A 19,137-nucleotide genomic window follows, 5' to 3' on the forward strand; every position below is an offset into this window, starting at 1 on the left:
TTCTTTCATTTGTGAATGTGTTTGGATTTAACTACGATACTGTGGTATTTACAATTTGTTTCGCAAAGCATCTGAGTTCTTGTATTGGCTATGATTGCATGGCTGCTCATGAAATTACCAAAGCAACAAAATTACATGAAATAATAAAGTAAGAGTAAATCTCAACTAACCGTCGCATTTTCATGTAGAGACGCAGATTTCCTCCACCACCATTCGGCCTAATTACTCCCCAACACACGAATGTATTAACAAACTGGCAGTTGTGGTTCTCTGGGTGGTGAGGGCTGTTCCTTCTCACTCTCTAAATGGGACATGAATAAATAACACATTGTAAATGCACTTGAGCACAGCCACTAGTGCAATGAAGTGTGACAAAAGTGAAACCCAAAATCTCTCTCTCTCCCTCCCTCTCTCTCTTGCTCTTTCTCTCCGTCTCTGTCGCTCCCTCTCTCCCTCTCCCTATCCCTCTTACTCTTTCTCTATCTCTTTCTCTCTCTCTCTCTCTCTCTCTCCATCCCACTCTCTCGCTCTCTTGCTCTCTCTCTCACTCTCTCCGTCTCACTCTCTCTTTGTCTCTCTCTCTCTCTCTCTCGGTCTCACTCTCGCTCACGCTCTCTCTCTCTCTCTCTCTCTCTCTCTCTCTCTCTCTCTCTCTCTCTCTCTCTCTCTCTCTCTCTCTCTCTCGGTCTCACTCTCGCTCACGCTCTCTCTCTCTCTCTCTCTCTCTCTCTGTCCCTAGTGGTCCTGAGCAGGCAGCAGCGCCGGGTGCAGTTGATGCGTATCCACCAGCGGGAGGAGCGCGTGAAGAAGGAGAAGGAGAGCAAGAAGAAGAAGAAGAAGCAGGGCCAGAAGCCCAGCCTCAAGGCGGGCCAGAAGAGCCAGTCCCTGCACCACCACCACCACCACCACCACCACAGCAGCAGCGGCGGAGGCGGTGGCAGCAGCAGCAGTGGCAGCCACCAGCAGTACCACCACCCGTCAGCTTCCCACCCCCACCACCAGACCCAGGGCTCCCACTCCACCAAGGCCCCCCCGCCCCAGACCGAGCCCGGGTACCACCGCAAGACCAACCCCGTGCGGCGCTTCGACGGGGACGTGCTGTCACCGGTAAGGACCCCTTCCCCCGACCGTTCCCGGGGGCTTCTGCACAAATCAACTGTTATATGGTTCTCATGGCCGCCCAAGTGGGTACCAGACCCACAGAACAGCACGGCAGCAGTCCACTCAGACCCGGCAGAGGGCTCTTTGAGGGCCCCAAGCAGAGGGCTCTGTGAGGGCCCCTAGCAGAGGGCTCTGTGAGGGCCCCTAGCAGAGGGCTCTGTGAGGGCCCCTAGCAGAGGGCTCTGTGATGGCCCCTAGCAGAGGGCTCTGTGATGGAAATAAGAATTGTTTGTGTTCATTTCTCTAGAGAGTTTGTGTTTTAAAGTCTGAATCCACATTGCTATCTCATGACCTATAACTGTATTTGATCTATAGTTTTACAGACTAAATAAACAAATACAATCTGTAAATCTATCAAGGAACCTCACTACAAATGTCGTGTCATAGACGATGACACCGTGGTGAAGTTAGTTTGTGGTTGGATATTCAATAGATATTCGACAGATATTCGGAATTCATTTCCTATGGAAGATAGCTTTTTGCTCAATAGCTTCCGAGTTAGGGACCCAGACACCCCAGACCAATGCAGACCTGTCCTGCTATGTGGTACTAACAAGACACAACTCCCCATTGGTATGGAGTTCCCAGACGCCCCATACCAATGCAGATATTTTAAGAATCCCATTCATACATGGAATCCCATTCATACATGGAAAAAGGCTTTTTGCTCAATAGCTTCTGACTTATGGGCCCCCGACACCCCAGACCAATGCAGACCTGTCCTGCTATGTGGTACTAACAACACACACCTCACTAAAAATCCATATTTTGTACCTTCCTTTTTTTTCTCCAAATATTTTAAAATCCCATTAATTTCTTATGGAAAATGGCTTTTTGCTCAATACCTTCCGAGTTATGGGAACCAGACACCCCAGACCAATGCAGACCTGTCCTGCTATGTGGTACTAAAAAGTCACACCTCGCTAAAAAAAACATATTTTGCCCCTCCCTTTTTCTTATATATTTTAAGAATCCTATTAATTTCCTATGGAAAACGGCTTTTTGCTCAATAGCTTCCGAGATATGGGACCCAGCCACCCCAGACCAATGCAGACCTGTCCTGCTTTGTGGTACTAACAAGACACACCTCACCAAAAAAATCGTATTTTGCCCCTCCCTTTTTCTTGAAAGTCGATGATTCAAATCATCAGTCGTACTTCAACTGTAGAAGTAACATCAATTTTCAACCGTTTATCTTCATGCAAACCATTTAACAAATCTACACACTTGTATCTTCAATAATATCTAAACAGAATTTCGATATAATGTAACATTTCTTCAGAATCACAGTTTTAGTTTCATACCGCTTCGTTTTCAGCTGTTTTCATTGAAGACGCCTGGCCATTCTGATACACCTACTTCTAGACATCGAAACTCATTCCTTTTTCAACCGTTTACCATCGTTCAAACCATTAAACAAATCTACACACTTGTATCTTCAATACTATCCAAACGGAATTTTGATAGCATTTATACTTTTTTCAGAATCACAGTTTTAGTTTCAAACCGGCATCGTTTTCAGTTGCTTATAATAATTTAGGTCACCATAGCAACGCCGGTAAACAAACCCCGCCGAATAGTCGAATCTCTGGACTGAAAAGGCAGATCTGATTCGACTCAGAAAATTCAGAGTCGGGGACAGCCCTAGAAAATAATATTGCTGGCTAACTTTAGCAAAATGGATCGGTTTTTAGTATCTAAAGCTACAGTGAGTAAGGAGACAGAGTCTGGGGCAAGCAAAAAAAGAAAAAAGTATGACCATGAATATTTAAACTTGGGATTTTCATGGACTGGATCTGAAGATGCTCCGCTGCCAAAGTGTGTGGTTTGCAAAGAGGTGCTAGCTAATGACGGTATGAGACCATGTCGACTCCGGCGTCATATTGAGACCAAGCACCCAAGTCTGGTGACCAAGCCCCGGGAGTTTTTTGATAGGAAGCTAAATGAACTGCGGTCACAGAAGAAAGTAATCCAGGGGGGGGGGGGGGCTCAGCTGAAATTTCTTCTCTGAGGGGGGGCTCACTCTCTCACACTTTGAAAACCCCTCGAATAGATGAAATGGAAATGTGTGTGTGTCTCTCCTCCTCCCCCCCCCATTCATGCATTCCACATTTTCTGATGTAAACACAACTTTTAAGGTTTTTTTTTTTTTTAAATCACATTTCGAAACAAACCTGGCATTGGACGAGGCACAATTTTCCTCAACCTTGTCATTGGCATAAAACACAAAGCCATTGCCTTTTCTTGACTTCCTCTAACTTCTTGTTGTCCATGTTTAAGCAAAGGTTATGGAACCACCGGTCACATTTATCACACTGGATCTGTTGAATTGAAAAAATAATTAATGATTTATTCATGTGCATGACTTTGTCACTTGGAAGGACACTTAGGTTTAACTGGTATGTCACCAGCGTTGGGGAAGTTAGTTCATTACTTTACTTTACTACCATGCACAGAGTAATGCCTTATGTTAATTGGTTCTTTTGCGTTACCTGACCCTCCAGGTGAATTGAATTGAATTGAAAGGTCCTTACAGGGCAATTTGGTTCACAACAGGTAAATAATAATAATAGTGATTATAATAATAATAATTTACATTTATATAGCTCCCTTCTTAAACCTAAGGTCACTTCACATAGTAGAAATGAAAATACAACCACAAACAAACAAAAACAATGCAAAAAAAGAGAAAAAACTAAACAAAAGGATCCTAGGAGGAAAGATAGAGCTATGTGTTTGGAGTCGAGGAGAAGTGATCATTAAACAGAAAGGTGTTTAGTTGAGCTTTGAAGAAAGGAAGACAAGGACAGTTACGCCGCAATCAAGTTGTATGTTACGCCCGGCCATATGGTACGGCAGGGCCGGTACCCTTTTGGTCATAATATCAACATTCCCTCTCGTTGTTCTGAGAGTAGACCGAGTAGTGCAAACCAAAAGGGGGCGTGCCTCCGTGCAATGCCGCAAGAAAGCTGGGAGATTTAGCCTAGGCCTACACCTTACGACTCTACCAATTATAACTAGAAGTGCCATGAGACAATTGTGAAAGCACCCCAGCACCCACCAGTAACCCAGAGGAGCCTGCCCGAGGTAAATTGACTTATGACACATGACAGCATCGGATCAACTAGACCTTTTCTATAGTCCACTCTGCCAAAAGGGTTGACACAGAACACTTTCAAGTTCTTTCTACGAGAGTTAAAAACATGTAATACGTATAGTTGCCCAATTCATTATGTATAACAGATTGCCACAATCAAGTGTTCAATCATTCTCCATTGGGATCATACCGTGCAGCCGAATGAATCACGCTTAATAAATGTGATGATTTTTATAACTGATTGGTGTTTCATCTGTAAACTCAAGAAGATCTGCGGGAAGATCTGTTTTCATATATCTGGAAGAAGGGTGTTATTTAAATATTGTGTATGAAATAGTAGGTGCAAAAGAGTACAATTAATTAATAAATTAACCAAAAAATACACATATACCAGAAAGGCTCTGCATTTCTCTATAAAAAATGAATACAATTGAAGTGGGAAATCATATATTAAGGTGTGTTATGCCGCTTTTCCACCGCACATGTAGCTCGACTCGACTCGACTCGACACGACTCGACTCGACACGGTAGCAGCACGGGTCGTTTTCCACGGCAAATAGTACCTCCTGGACGTGGGCGGGGTCGGCTGTGCGAAAGGGCCGTGACGTATTTTTGTACGCGACGCAAACAACACCTACGCAACCCACACATGGACAGAACCCACATAACAACAATGGAGGACATCGATGCGATGGTATTCGTGTTCGTATTATTAGCTGGCATGTTGAAGAAGTTGAAGAAGTGGAATATGTTGGCTGCGCCGCTGCTATGGCTGTTACCAGCATGGTTGCCATGTCGCTCTCGTGACTTCGTCACACTCTCTGGCCAATCAGTGGCCGGCCGTCTGCCGACGTCACCTTTTAGCAACGGCTCAGCTCGCTTGGAACCTAGAGCGAGGCGGTACTAAAAAAAGCAACCACTTCAGGTACCAGATACCATGTTTTCGCGGTGGAAACGCCAAAAATGCGAGCTGAGTCGAGTCAAGTCGAGCTGGTACCATGCAGTGGAAAAGCGGCATTAGATTAGTATATCATAGCAGAAAAGTTCTGCATTGGTCTGGGGTATCTGGGTCCCATATCTCGGAAGCTTTTGAGCAAAAAGCCATTTTCCATAGGAAATAAATGGGATTCTTAAAATATTTGAAAAAAAAAAGGGGGGTGCAAAATATGATTTTTTGTGAGGTGTGCCTTGGTAGTACCACATAGCATGACAGGTCTGCATTGGTCTGGGGTGTTTGGGTCCCATTACTCAGAATATATTGAGCAAAAAGCCATTTTCCATAGGAAATTAATGGGATTTTTAAAAAATTTAAATAAAATGGGAGGTGCAAAATATTTATTTTTAGTTAGGGGTGTCTTGTTATTACCACGAAGCATGACAGGTCTGCATTGGTCTGGGGTATCTGGGTCCCATACCTCAGAAGCAATTGAGCAAAAAGCCTTTTTCAATATGAAATAAATGGGATTCTTAAAATATTTGAAAAAAAAGGGAGGTGCAAAATATGATTTTTTGTGAGGTGTGCCTTGGTAGTACCACATAGCAGGACAGGTCTGCATTGGTCTGGGGAGTCTGGTTTCCATAACTCAGAAGCTATTGAGCAAAAAAGCCTTTTTCCATAGGAAATTAATGTGAATTTAAAAAAATGTAAATAAAATTGGAGGTGCAAAATATTTATTTTTAGTGAGGGGTGTCTTGTTAGTACCACGAAGCATGACAGGTCTGCATTGGTCTGGGGTATCTGGGTCCCATACCTCGGAAGCAATTGAGCAAAAAGCCTTTTTCCATAGGAAATCAATGGGATTCTTAAAATATTTGAAAAAAAGGGGAGGTGCAAAATATGCATTTTTAGTGAGGTGTGTCTTGTTAGTCCCAAATAGCAGGACAGTTCTGCATTGGTCTGGGGTGTCTGGGTCCCATAACTCGGAAGCTTTTTGAGCAAAAAGCCGTTTTCCATAGGAAATGAATGGGATTTTTAAAAAATGTAAATAAAATGGGAGGTGCAAAATATTTATTTTTAGTGAGGTGTGTCTTGTTAGTACCACCTAGCAGGACAGTTCTGCATTGGTCTGGGGTGTCTGGGTCCCTTGAGAAAAAAACAATTTTCCATAGGAAATGAATATCCAAATATCTGTCGAACATCTGTCGAATATCCACCAACAAACTAACTTCACCACGGTGACGATGACATCATTTTGGAGCTAGCTCCTGGCCCCTGACAGGCCGGTATAGCCACTGTAGCTCCTTCTACGTCACACGGGAGGGTGAAGGGGTAGCGGAGGGTTAGTTAGTGGGTTGCCGTCTGCAGCCTCACAACTAGAGGCCACTAAGTTCTATGCACCTCAGCTTTAACATAACATTCTGTTGCTTAGACTCTTTCGTTTAACCGCTGGGTTGCTCCGTGTCCCTGACCCAGCATTAAACATGCCGTCACTTGAATGTGCGGGGAAGGAACACGCAAGAAAACACCCGGTGGTCCACATGAAGGTAGCTCGGTTCTGTTTGTAGCGCTGTTGCTAAGGGACGGCAACGTTGGAGAATCTGATGTTGCGTTCTTCAGAACTCTGTTCTGTGTGATCTTCTTCCTGGCGGTGTTAATGCTCCAGCAGTGGAGGCACACAGCTTCACACCTTCCTCTCGGGCGGAGGTGTTGTTTGAATTTAAAGCTGGAGAAAGAAACAGCAGAGAAGGAATACCAATCCGAGAGAATTTCAACCTTGTACGTCTCATGACCTCATATTATTCAAACCAGACTTCTGTCTCCTTCCTGTTGCTTAGCAACCTACCAGAAGAAATACTCTAAACAGATAATCATAATGGCAGTACTATACATTTATATATATATATATATATATGGATTAAATTGACTTGATTCTTCATTTCCAAACACAAAGGACCTGTGGTATGCTGAGGAAATGTTTATTGTTCTGATATTGCTGATATTTGTTCTGTTCAGATGAACACAGCATTATATTCTTGTATGAGATTTTGATAGTTTCACACCCTCATCAGTATGGGATTTTGTATGTGTTTTTAAATGTGTGTGTGATTGTGTGTGTGTCTGTTTGTGTGTGTGTGTGTGTTTACAGAGCTATATCCGGAGCTTCAGGGACAGACAGACGGATAGACGGGCCTACTCCCACACCAGGATCAGCCGCTCCCGCATGGCGGAGCTCGACTACGACTGTGGCTCCCAGGTGCCCCTCACGGCCCCTAGCGGGCCCCCAGTATGCGTCTGACAGCCGCCTCGCTCACACACACACACTCACACACACACACACACACACACACACACACACACACACACACACACACACACACACACACACACACACACACACACACACACCTACACACACATTACACCCAAAGATACACCCGTACATCACATCACAGACATGCACACCCACCACAGGGCGGAGATCCGGACTGGACGGTTAAGGCCAAAGGCGGTGTGTGGTATTAGGGGCGTGGTCTCCTGCTCTGGGCCCAGGTCATGCTGAGGTCTGCTCCACTGGGGGATCACACAGGGGACGGCGTGGCGCGGGTGGGGTCATTCGGAGGGGATCAGAGCATCCCTGTGGCAATGTGTTAACCTTGAGTCCCACTGGACACGCCCAGAACCATTCCCTACGAGGAGGACTGCTGATCATACTGGGGCTGTAGGGTTTGGATCCCCTCCCTTGATGAGGCCTGACTTCCCCTGACCAAAGGATTGGCTGATAGGGCACTATCAGACACTTTCCCTCACACATACCGGGAGTCACCATCGGGAGTATGTTACTATGGTAACTAGGGTTCGAAGTGGGTGTTACACCCACAGCCGTCTCCCACAGTAGTAACGGAACCTGCTGTCATTTTGACTCCAGACGGGGGTTTGGTTGTTATATATGTTGAACAGCGGTTTGTTTCTAAAGCTGTGTGTATAGTTTGGTTCCTCAACGTACCGTACTGGAGTACTTCCTTGCTTGTGAATACTCATAGGTACTTGTAATACTCCTCATCGTCATGTGTAGAAGAGAAAAGTAGGCAAGGTGCGAGCACAACTTTCAGCCTTTTTCAGCCAACGCCGCACGTTTAGACGTTAAAAGTTCACAGATGGGCCTGACAAAAAGCCTCTTCAGAAGATAATTAATTGTAGAATTTCTACAGACTCTCTTGATCGAGGTTCATCCCTCATGACAAAGCCGTTAACGTGCTCAGACGAAGGTGTGCTACAACTGTAAAACGCTGCCTGCGCAAAAAAGGGGTTTGACAAAACAGCTGTTTTTGTCTTCTTCCACTGTCTCCCATGTAAAATCAGGTGTGTGTCACGTCCTCCTGTGTGTGTGTGTGTGTGTGTGTGTGTGTGTGTGTGTGTGTGTGCGTGCGTGCGTGCGTGCGTGCGTGCGTGCGTGCGTGCGTGCGTGCGTGCGTGCGTGCGTGCGTGCGTGCGTGTGTGTGTGCGTGAGTGTGTATGTGCGTGTTTGTGTTCAGGGGAGATGATCCCAGGCTCTCCTGAGCTATATTGATCTACATCGATGTGCTGTCTATGTTTCCGTTGTTTTGATCCCAGATAACTTGTCTTTCCTCAGTCTTTTTCAATCCACCTGGTCCGTCAGTGATGCGTCCATAGAAAACACATTTCAAATCGGGCCCTGTTTGTTTATTTCTGTTCCAAGTTGTTGTGCTTTATATCGGTTAAAGTTTCACATGAAAATGTCCCTCATATATTGTCTGCTGGAGAAAAAGGGATTCTGTCTTGACCCAAATAACAAGAGGGGTTTAAAGAATTCATCATTTATTTACACTTTTAATCACTCTCAGATACACTCTGCTGTATCTGGTGGCCTCCCTTCTATGGTGGTTGCTATATGTTCGCACCATGAAGGGAATAGTAAGTGACATTTCAAATGGTCTTTGAGTGTAGACACATGGACTGCCCCCAGGCAAAACACCGGACTGTACCATAAAACAGGGAGGAGGAGGGTTTTAGAGAGTCTACTGAATGCAGGGAATATCTAGGAAATGTTTATGTTAATGATTTGTTGTTTCTGTGGTCTTATTTGCTGACCATGTGAAATGTTGGACTCTGTCTAAACAGTCATCTGGAACAGATGTTTTAATGGATAAACGGGGACACCTCGTCTGCCTTTGTAAACGGCACCCTCTAATATTTCCTACCGTCTGTATTCTGCATGTGTGTGTGTGTGTGTGTTTCCCTGTGTGTCACTGTAAAGCTCTCTTGCCCTCAGTCTCTACCTATCTTCCTCACTCTCATATCAACTTCCTCTCTCTCTGCCATGACTCTCTCTCCCTGTACGTGAATGTTTGTGCCTGTGCGTTTTGGCGTGTGTCTGTGTGCAACGTATCTGATTGTGTCGGTCAGCTCTCCCCTCAGTGTGCTGCTCCCAGATATGTTTCATGGTCACACTGTGAGGTCCAGAGATACAGTAAAAGCTGACATCGGTTCAGTGGAGCTCCCCTCTCACCTACCACCACACGATGCATTCACAATGCATCCATTTCATGGGTTCAAGTCCATGTGCAAAGCGTACTTTTAAAAAGTACTGCGAATGAGAAGACAAATAAATGGTGTATAATAAACTGTGAAATATGAAATGCAATGTACTGAATCCCATACCCAAGTCAGGCTAAATAATCCTAAACAAAGTATGCATGTGCATAGAGTGCACGTGGCTGTCGGATGTACTGGGGCTTTGCACGCTGAGCGGGGGCCTGGGGGCTCCTGGAGGCTCCTGGGGGCCAGTGTTTGATGGCGACGCTCACTCGGAGAGAGGTAGATTCACTCACATAAGGACACTTGTTCGTACTGCAGCTGCCAGTACAGGAGGCTGGTGTTCTCCAGACCCAGAACCCATCCTGCCAGTACAGGAGGCTGGGGTTCTCCAGACCCAGAACCCATCCTGCCTTCACTGTTCGTACGATGAACCCGTCCACAGGGGCGTCACCCGAGGGCCAACCAGCTGTCTACCTTATTCTCATTAAGGGTCTGCTGCCTTTATGGAGCAGAAGACCTAGTGAAGGTAGGTCCACTACCCTGTCCTAGCACATGAAGCAGCAGACCTCTGTATTATGTGGACAGCTGGGTGTGTCCTGGGATGACTTTGTTAAACGGTTGTTTTGCATGAAAATGTTGTGTGTTTGTCCTTTTGGTTGTTCTTTCTATGTGAATCATTTTCGATACAATGTTGGATACTTGAATACTTACAATGCTGGACACACAAAATAGAAATGTTACTGTGTTGTTTCATGGTTCTAACGTGTGCAAAACGCAAACACACTCCGATTTAATGATGATGCAACGATGGGATGTAATGTGGCCATGTTTGAGTGTGGGCCGTAAACGTATGGGTACATTGGAGTCATTTGACAACCTCTCAGTGATCCTACCATGCAAATGTATGCTGAACTTAAACTGAGCAGACTTTACTCTTCTCTCCTCTCCTCATTCCTTGTTTCCTCTCCTCCCTTGTCGCCTCCCCTCCCCAGCACGCTCCTCTCCTGTCTCACTTGCCCCTCTCTCTGGTCTGTGTGTGTCTGTGTGTGTGTGTTTGTTGTCTGACGAAAGGGTTTTTGAGAAGTCAGGTGACCCATTGTTTTCTACTTGTCATGTGACTTCTCCCTTTTTCTGAACCAGTGTTTCCGCTATCAAAACAGTTGTGGCTCCTTGTCTGCTTGCTAACGTTTTTCTTCTTCAGATCTCAACTGCACCATGCTTGTAGCAGAAAATAACTCAAGAAAAGTCAAGCGTTTATAATAAACGCTTGACTTTTCTTGAGTTATTTTCAAGCAGACAAGGAGCCACAACTGTTTTGATAGCGGAAACACTGGTTCAGAAAAAGGGAGAAGTCACATGACAAGTAGAAAACAATGGGTCACCTGACTTCTCAAAAACCCTTTCGTCAGACAACAAACACACACACACAGACACAATAATATTGGAACTAGACAGACTAGAAGTGCTCACTAAATGCGGAGCCTTTGGGCCTCAATAGTCTTTGGTTTGAACGCTGGGATAGAGTGAGAAATAACTTGAAAGGGACCAATGGATAACTCATTTTTGAATTATAATTATTTGTATTATAATTATGTGTCTGTGTCTCACCACTGTTGGATGAATGTAGGAAACACTGCTGTGTATAAACCGCTGTAAATATAAAACAATGTACATATATATGTTCTGCTTATTGTCTTTTTCTTTTTCTTATTGTAATTATGTTTGTTTCATGTGTTTTTCCTGTTAAGTTATTTTCTAAGGGAGTGCACATGGTAAACCTTTTTTATATAATTCATTACAGTAAGACTACTGTAAACCAATCACTTAAGGCTGATGCAGGTGTGAAATAAACATTTGGTGAGGTGGATTCTGGGTAGAACAACAGGATAAGCCAATTGGATTGTTCAAAAGGAGAGCCTATTGTTGTTATTATTATGATTATTGTTGAGCATGTATTTATATGGACCTGGATATAATAAACATTGTGATTCCAAATGATCTCCCCTTGTCTGTCTCTGATATTTTATATTTTGTCATTTGACACTTATTTATTAAAGGTGAAAAGATTAGTATGAATTAGTCCTCCACACTAACACTAAGGTGGCAGCATATTACCAGAAGGTTTTGGTGTCCACCCCTATTGTATTCTAACTGGTCTGAACCGCGTATCAACAAACAGCTAATTTGGTAAACATTAACACTGTCAGGTACCTTATGCAATTAGATACCTTCATATGCTTTTCACTACAGAGCCAATGTTTACAGCATTGAAGGAAAACCGCTGGATTTCTCAACCTGGACCCTATCGACCATCATTGTGGGTCTAAAGGGGTAATGATTGACAAAAGGTTGGAATGCTTCCATTTGCTCCTCACATGTTGGACTGAGGGCAGTCTGGACGCTGCAGAGATGGGGACCCAAGGGCGTCAGTTTGTTTTTAGAAGTGGTGGGGACAATAACCATAAGCTTGAGTGTGGTTTGAAAAGTGCTGGGTACCCTTATGTAAGCTATTCATCCATTCAACGCTGCATTACAATATGCTCTACAGTGTATAGTCAGGTGTTGAAAATCCTATTCGAACAATAAGTTGAAAACACAGTTTGTGTTTTGGCTTGTTTTGCAAAACTGCGTTGGAAACACCATGGTATTGGCTCGGGATATGTAATACTAATACACACAGGACAAAGAACAGTGTTGGCAATTTAACACTTATCTTGACATCAACAAAGTTTACCAGACAAACAATGCCAGACTGTAAAGGGGGTACGAAATGAAACGAGGTACTGAGCTTCAGCCTTTTGAAGACGAGCAAGGGCTGCTGGTAGCATATGTTATGCTGCATTAAAAAAAATAAAAAAAACAAGCGCCCAGAGGAGAATTGCATCTGCCAAATCCTGACCACCAGTAAACACTTGCGAAGGACCAATGTAGACTTCACTCATTGCAACATCATTAGCAAATTGCCCGCAGATAAAATCCCCTACAGTTTAGGATAATCACACAGGTTATGCGAGAACATATTTATGTCAGGATAGGCCTACCAGGCTCCAAGTCGTCACATATCTCAATCAGACAAAACAACTATAACCACATTGGCATAGCAATCGCACCGTGTGTAGCTGCTACTAGCTGCAATCTATACAATGCATACTAGCTGGAGCCCCAACCAGAATCAGATCACAATTGCTTAGGACCGTGGGTAACCTTTGGCCAGGTCATCACGAGCAAACAGAACCAGCAGCAAAGTTTACGTAAACCAATTTCTTACCTTATGTGGCCCTCCACATGCAGGCTAAATTATGTATCCATATCGTGTCACAAACATGCTTTTTACAGGAAGCAAAAGGACCGGCTATTTTCTGAATAAAAATGTCAATTTTGGCTGTTTATCTTGAAACTTCTCCAGTGCGTTCACACCAAACGCGACGGGGCAACAAGATCCCATACAAAGTGAACGTATAGACGCGTATCGGGCGAATTTTTTGGATTTGTTTTGATTTGTCGCGCCACACTTTCGCCGTGCACAGGCGAGCGCGTTCACGAGGATTTGTGGCGCGACAAATTCGCTCGAGTTGAAATATTTGAACTTTGACACGAATTTCGCGTGATGACAGCCAATCAGCGTTCAACAGCGTGGCCACTGAGTGACATGTGTAACGTAACAGCCAATCAGCGTTCAACCGTCAAACTCAGTGCAGTGCAGTCCGGGGTGAACTGCAGCATGGAGGAGAAAGTGATTGTTGCCGTTTGCGACTCTCGGAGCTCTATATATAATAGTATATCATATAATATAATTGTATATATAACATCATGGCAAAAAGCTCTGTGCGCCTCCGGATGGCCGTAGCGCGGGGAGCTCATAGGGATTGGGCTTCTCGGGAGTCTGGGTTTGTTTACCGGCGTTGCTATGGGTTCCGGTCGTGTGTGTTCCAACGGTTTATTAGGTAGGTCTATCTAATAAATGATGTCTTCGTGCGCGCCTATCGCATGATTTTAGACTCGACGAATTCGGTTGAGTATGTGGGGATTTTTTCAGTCGCAATTGGTTTGCACATTTTTAAAAGTGGTGGGGACAAAATTCGTATTTCAAATAGTGGGGGGGACATGTCCCCCCCCGTCCCCCCCGTAATCGACGCCTATGTGGGGACCTCCTGAGATACATGATCGTACATAAAGAAGGAAAAAGTTTTCTATATACACGGTATATAAAGAAGGTATGGGCTACTGCTAGCGGCACTAGCTGCCAACTTCAGTTAATATATCTGCAACACAATACAAAGAAGTCATGACAAATGGTCCTAGTTGTTATTTCTTCACATTCTGTTGCTAATTGTAGTTAATTTATGGATGTATTAAATAAATGTTTAATTACACATTGCACCTTTAAAGCTAGGCTGGGCAGTTTGGAGTAAACTATATATTGAGAATTTCCTTTAATTAATCAGAACCAATAAACCAAATTAGCCTCCACGCAGACGGTCAGAACAGCTTCTAACATGGAATGAAAAATAGACCAGTCATAAAAGAGCAAACTGCTAGGACTCTTCCAAACTCCTTGTTGATTGGCTGTTATACTGCCCTCCAACAACACCCCGGCCAGACAACCAGAACCTTCTCATTTGTCCCTAAAGTCTCCTCATGTCCCCTGATTGGTTAGTTGTTTCTCTTGTCCATTTGAATGCTGAAACAAACAAAGTAGGAGGTGAAGGTACGTTTGGACCACTCCTACCTATGGTATCTCAAACTGCGTACGCCAATATTGAAGATGGTTGCACTGAAGACATATATTTTTTTAAATAATTAAATATTAGTGAACGGTTTATGTTAAAGGTACAAATGTACCTTGAAACAGAGTGTTTGAGATGGGTTCTGCAGTCCAAATGCAGTATATTGAGGAGAGTTGTCTCCGCCTCCTCCTGCCCTGGCGCTCATGCGGTTTGCCAGGTTGAGGATAATGAACACGTGTTCATTGATTGTGATTGATTTTGAAATGTATTAATTTGCAATTTACTTATTATTTGCAAATTATGAACCAGTTGTGGCATCCGTCTTGTAATCCTTCTGGGCTCTAAGCGTTTTCCATCTTTCAAACGCATCTCCAAGATTAACGTGTGTTTTAGCACGGTGCTGGTCATGGAGCTTTTTAGGTCAGGCTTTTTAGGTCGTGTAGAATCTAGCACGATTTCAGTTGATGAAGTTGGGTTGAATGCTTCCATGGCTTTGGTTTTGTGCAAATTTCTTTTAATTTGTTAATTTCTTTTCACATAGATCTGGCATCCCTGGGTTGCCAGATATTTTTGCGCAAAAGAAAAAGAGGATATGACACGCACAGGCATGTACGCAAACATATACACACACTAGGGATGTGTCGGTCGCGACTGATTCGTTACAACGAACGAATCCCGAACGTGAACGACAAGAATTGGTTCCCCAAAACAAGAAGAACTGGTTCTTTGATTCTTTTTTTTTTTTTAACAAACCAAACATATGGTCACGTAAATAAAATATACAAACGAACAGAGCTCCGTCTCCCCGCGACTTCCATTGATTGAGTCTACAACTTTCTCAAAGATTCAGCCAATGAGAGGTAGCAATGGTGTTGGAATGGCACCTGGGTAAACCAATGACAAGGCGGTACCGTCGAATATGCGCGCTTTCTCTGTCTGACGTATCTTGGGTCATACCATTCGACTTATATATCCCCCTACATTTTTTCGAAAATAGACTTGACCTCCATCTGTTTATTGGATAAACGCATTTCCCAATCCCAGGAGTCTTTGCTCCATTCTACGTCAATTTAAGAACAAACAAAGAAATTAAACTGCAGTTCGTATTTTTTATTTATGACCATGCAAGTTCTGTAATGCCTGAACAATGAAGAATTAAATGTAAAGTAAAATAAAATTATAAATGTAAAACCATGAATGAAATATAGAGAGTAAGCAAGTGGTATAAATATTGGTGGGACGTTCTACATACTAAATAGCAGGCATCTCCAAACGGCGGACTGCGGTATTGACGGTCCTATCCAGACCCACGACCAATTAAAAAAAAACAAAAACAAAAAACATTTTTTTTGTTTTATTTTTTATTTTTTTTAAGATGTAATCTGACGTAACGAACGAATCAAAACGAACGAATCAAATAAACGAATCGTTATAGTGAACTGAACTGAAATAACTAGTTCCCGGAAAATAATCATTTTGCCCATCCCTAACACACACACACACACACACACACACACACACACACACACACACACACACACACACACACACACACACACACACACACACACACACACACACACACACACACACACTATCACAGAATAGTAAATCAACACACAGGCCAAAACCCCAAAAAACCTTTCGAACTACAAATCTCCAAGGAGAACATATTGGCTGTGTTGTTGGAGAACCCAGTGTTCGGCCATGCTTCCTTCATCTCTGATGACCTACTATGGTGATTTCATGATGTAGTAAATGTAGGCCTAGAAACATATTTGTCCTTTAATATGGCATTCTGAATATTTAAATAGACATTTTTAATTTGGGAACCTTTTCAAACATAATACTTACTCTGCTATTGATATAAGCTTAGTGTGTTTATTTGTTAAGTGAGCTTCTGGTCTCCCCAGAACATCGGCCAGGGAAGCCTTTAGTGTCATTTGTGAAAAAGGGCTATGCAAACTCCATCACACACACACACACACACACACACACACACACACACACACACACACACACACACACACACACACACACACACACACACACACACACACACACACACACACACACACACACACTTGAGCTTGTGTTTTATCTCTGTTGACATTCTCAGTTCAGCGACTACAGACACACAATCAGAAGGCGGTAATGTCTCATACTAATACTCGCTACTAATCTGCTACAGCAGCAAACAGAATCCCTCGGAGGGTGCCATCTCATTAGCTAAGCTATTGTTCCATTCCTGCCCCGCCGGGCCCCTCTGCTACTGACCGCTTCAAGACGGCCACTTCTACTCATAGGTGAGTCAATCTATGAAAAAAAAGGGCTTAACCCCATAAAAAATTGATACAAAAAGTTTTTCAATGGATTCTAGTAGTATTTGGTGTACTGAATAGCATACTAAAAGTATACCAAAATATACCTCCCAGAAAGCCCTCATTTCCAAGATGGCGGCCGAAATGGCGATATCTCAAATTGAAAAAATGTTGCAAAGGAATTTTCAACTGATTCTGGTACCTCTGGATATGCTTACGAACATACTAAATATCGAGGAAAATACACCTTCCGGAATGGCTTCATTTTCAAGATGGCGTCCAAAATGGTGGCCGGCCAAGCTTAAAATGGCTATATATCTCAATAGAAAAAGATTATTCAAATGATTTTTCACTTGATTCTGGTACCTGCAAATATGCTTATGAACATACTAACAATCTAGGAAAATATACCTCCCAGAAAGGCTTCATTTTCATAATTGCGTCCAAAATGGCGGCCGGGGGCTTAGAATGGCTATATCTCAAATGGAAAATGTTACAAAAGAATGTTTCAACTGATTCTGGTACCTCTATACATTAAGAACGTGAGACAAATCTAGGTAAATATAACTGCTAGAAAGGCATCATTTTCAAAATGACGGAATAGGGGAGCATGGTTCTCGTGCTTGGACTGCGGGATCAAGACAAGTTCCCGTGCTTTGACTGCGGGAACGGGTTCCCGTGCTTTGTGCGAGAAAATCTCTCTCTCTCTCTCTCTCTCTCTATCTCACACACACACACACACACACACACACACACACACACACACACACACACACACACACACACACACACACACACACACACACACACACACACACACACACACACACACACACACACACACACACACACACACACTGCATTTCGCTGCTAAAACAACAACAGGTGGTGAAATGCTCCAGATCTGGATCCACCATGGCCAAAAGACTTGTATGCCGCCCCTTAAATAAATACTATGGCAGAATAAAGAATAAATTCATGCATTATCATTCAACTTGAACATGTGTTTTTACAGTATAGAGTGGTGGAGGGATGACGTATGTTGGCCAACCCGGAAGTGAGCGTCGCCCTCTGTGTTCGCCATTGACGAACACAGAGATTGTGACATCCGTCAGCAACACACAAGCTCTGTGTTCGCCCATCTACTTATCGAGTCTTAAAAACAAAATGGCATCGACGGGTGATCTACTGATGGTATTGTGTGTATAAAATGTACTTTTAAATAAACAATCTGTACACAAAAGTTCTCAATGCCTAGTTTTATATGTTAAGACCCTTATTGTACTACCAAAGAAGTGTCGGGCTACTTCTAGCCTTTTAAATGTTTTAAAATAGCGATTTAGTTTTTACCATAACCACTGCCCCCATTTTTCCAAGTTTATAGCGTTTTGATATAATCGGCTAAAAACAGCCAACTGAAGAAAGCGTCTATATGCGTTTTTTGTGCTCCAAAACGAACGTTTCAACTCGTCATCATACAAAACATATCCCAAATCCATTTTACACCGGAATTCCCTTTTAAGGTGTTGCCTATTATCGCAATGAATTGTGCACATGCAGAGCCGGCCCTGGGCATAGGCAGTATAGGCAAGTGCTAGGGGCGCCTTCATCCGCGGGGGGTGCCGAAAACGGGGGGAGAAAAAAAAAAAAAAAGTATATATATATAAATATATATATATTAAAAAATAAAATTACCAGTGCCATTACTACTATTATTTCGAAATATTATTTAAGCCCACAGCAACATAAAGTCATAGCAAAAACTATTAAATAATGGAGAAGCCTTTTTTCTGGGTGCCTGCCTGGCTCGTTGCTCTGTACCTGCCCTCTGTGTGGGGGGCGGGGTCAAGAGGCCAGCTGCCTGAATCTGACCGGACCGTGACCCCAAGACGAAGAAAAAGATTAATGACACTGTATCGGAATTATGTCCAAAAGACTGAAGCCAACCGGCGCCCAGGGAAGGAAAAGAAGGAAAGAAGAGGAGGAAAAACGTGAAAAAGATAGAGGTACAGTAATGTCAATGTGATGTAGTGCATGAAATGAATAGTTTAATGCATCGTAGTTACCGTTGTTGGAGCAGAGTGATAGCTTGCTAGCTTACTTCGGACGATAGCAACATTGTTTAATAATCAATAAATAGCTGTGTCGACGTGTGTTAATGTTACTCCACCTTAAATTCATCAGGGACGTTTGGAAACTTAAAGTGCGTATTGGAAGTTAATGTTTTTAAAAATATTTATACATAACATTCTCTGAAAATTGCTCTTTGAAATTAAAATGCAGGATTTTATCAGTTTAAAAAAGTATATCGGCAAAAATCCAGTTTTAAAGTGA

General features: G+C 43.2%; 1 protein-coding gene across 1 annotated transcript in view; it reads left to right on the top strand.

Annotated features, from left to right (window-relative positions):
* The window catches only part of tmem198a (transmembrane protein 198a), a 58,674-nt gene extending 51,048 nt beyond the window's left edge, over positions 1-7,626 (top strand). Inside the window, exons 6-7 of the mRNA XM_060040698.1 lie at positions 740-1,107; positions 7,345-7,626. Of these exons, the coding sequence (XP_059896681.1) occupies positions 740-1,107; positions 7,345-7,494 (518 nt within the window). The 3' untranslated portion in view covers positions 7,495-7,626. The remainder of the gene's footprint in view (positions 1-739; positions 1,108-7,344) is intronic.
* The last annotated feature ends 11,511 nt before the right edge of the window (positions 7,627-19,137 follow it).

This window comes from Gadus macrocephalus, chromosome 20 (assembly GCF_031168955.1).
Source record: "Gadus macrocephalus chromosome 20, ASM3116895v1".
Lineage (NCBI taxonomy): Eukaryota > Metazoa > Chordata > Actinopteri > Gadiformes > Gadidae > Gadus > Gadus macrocephalus.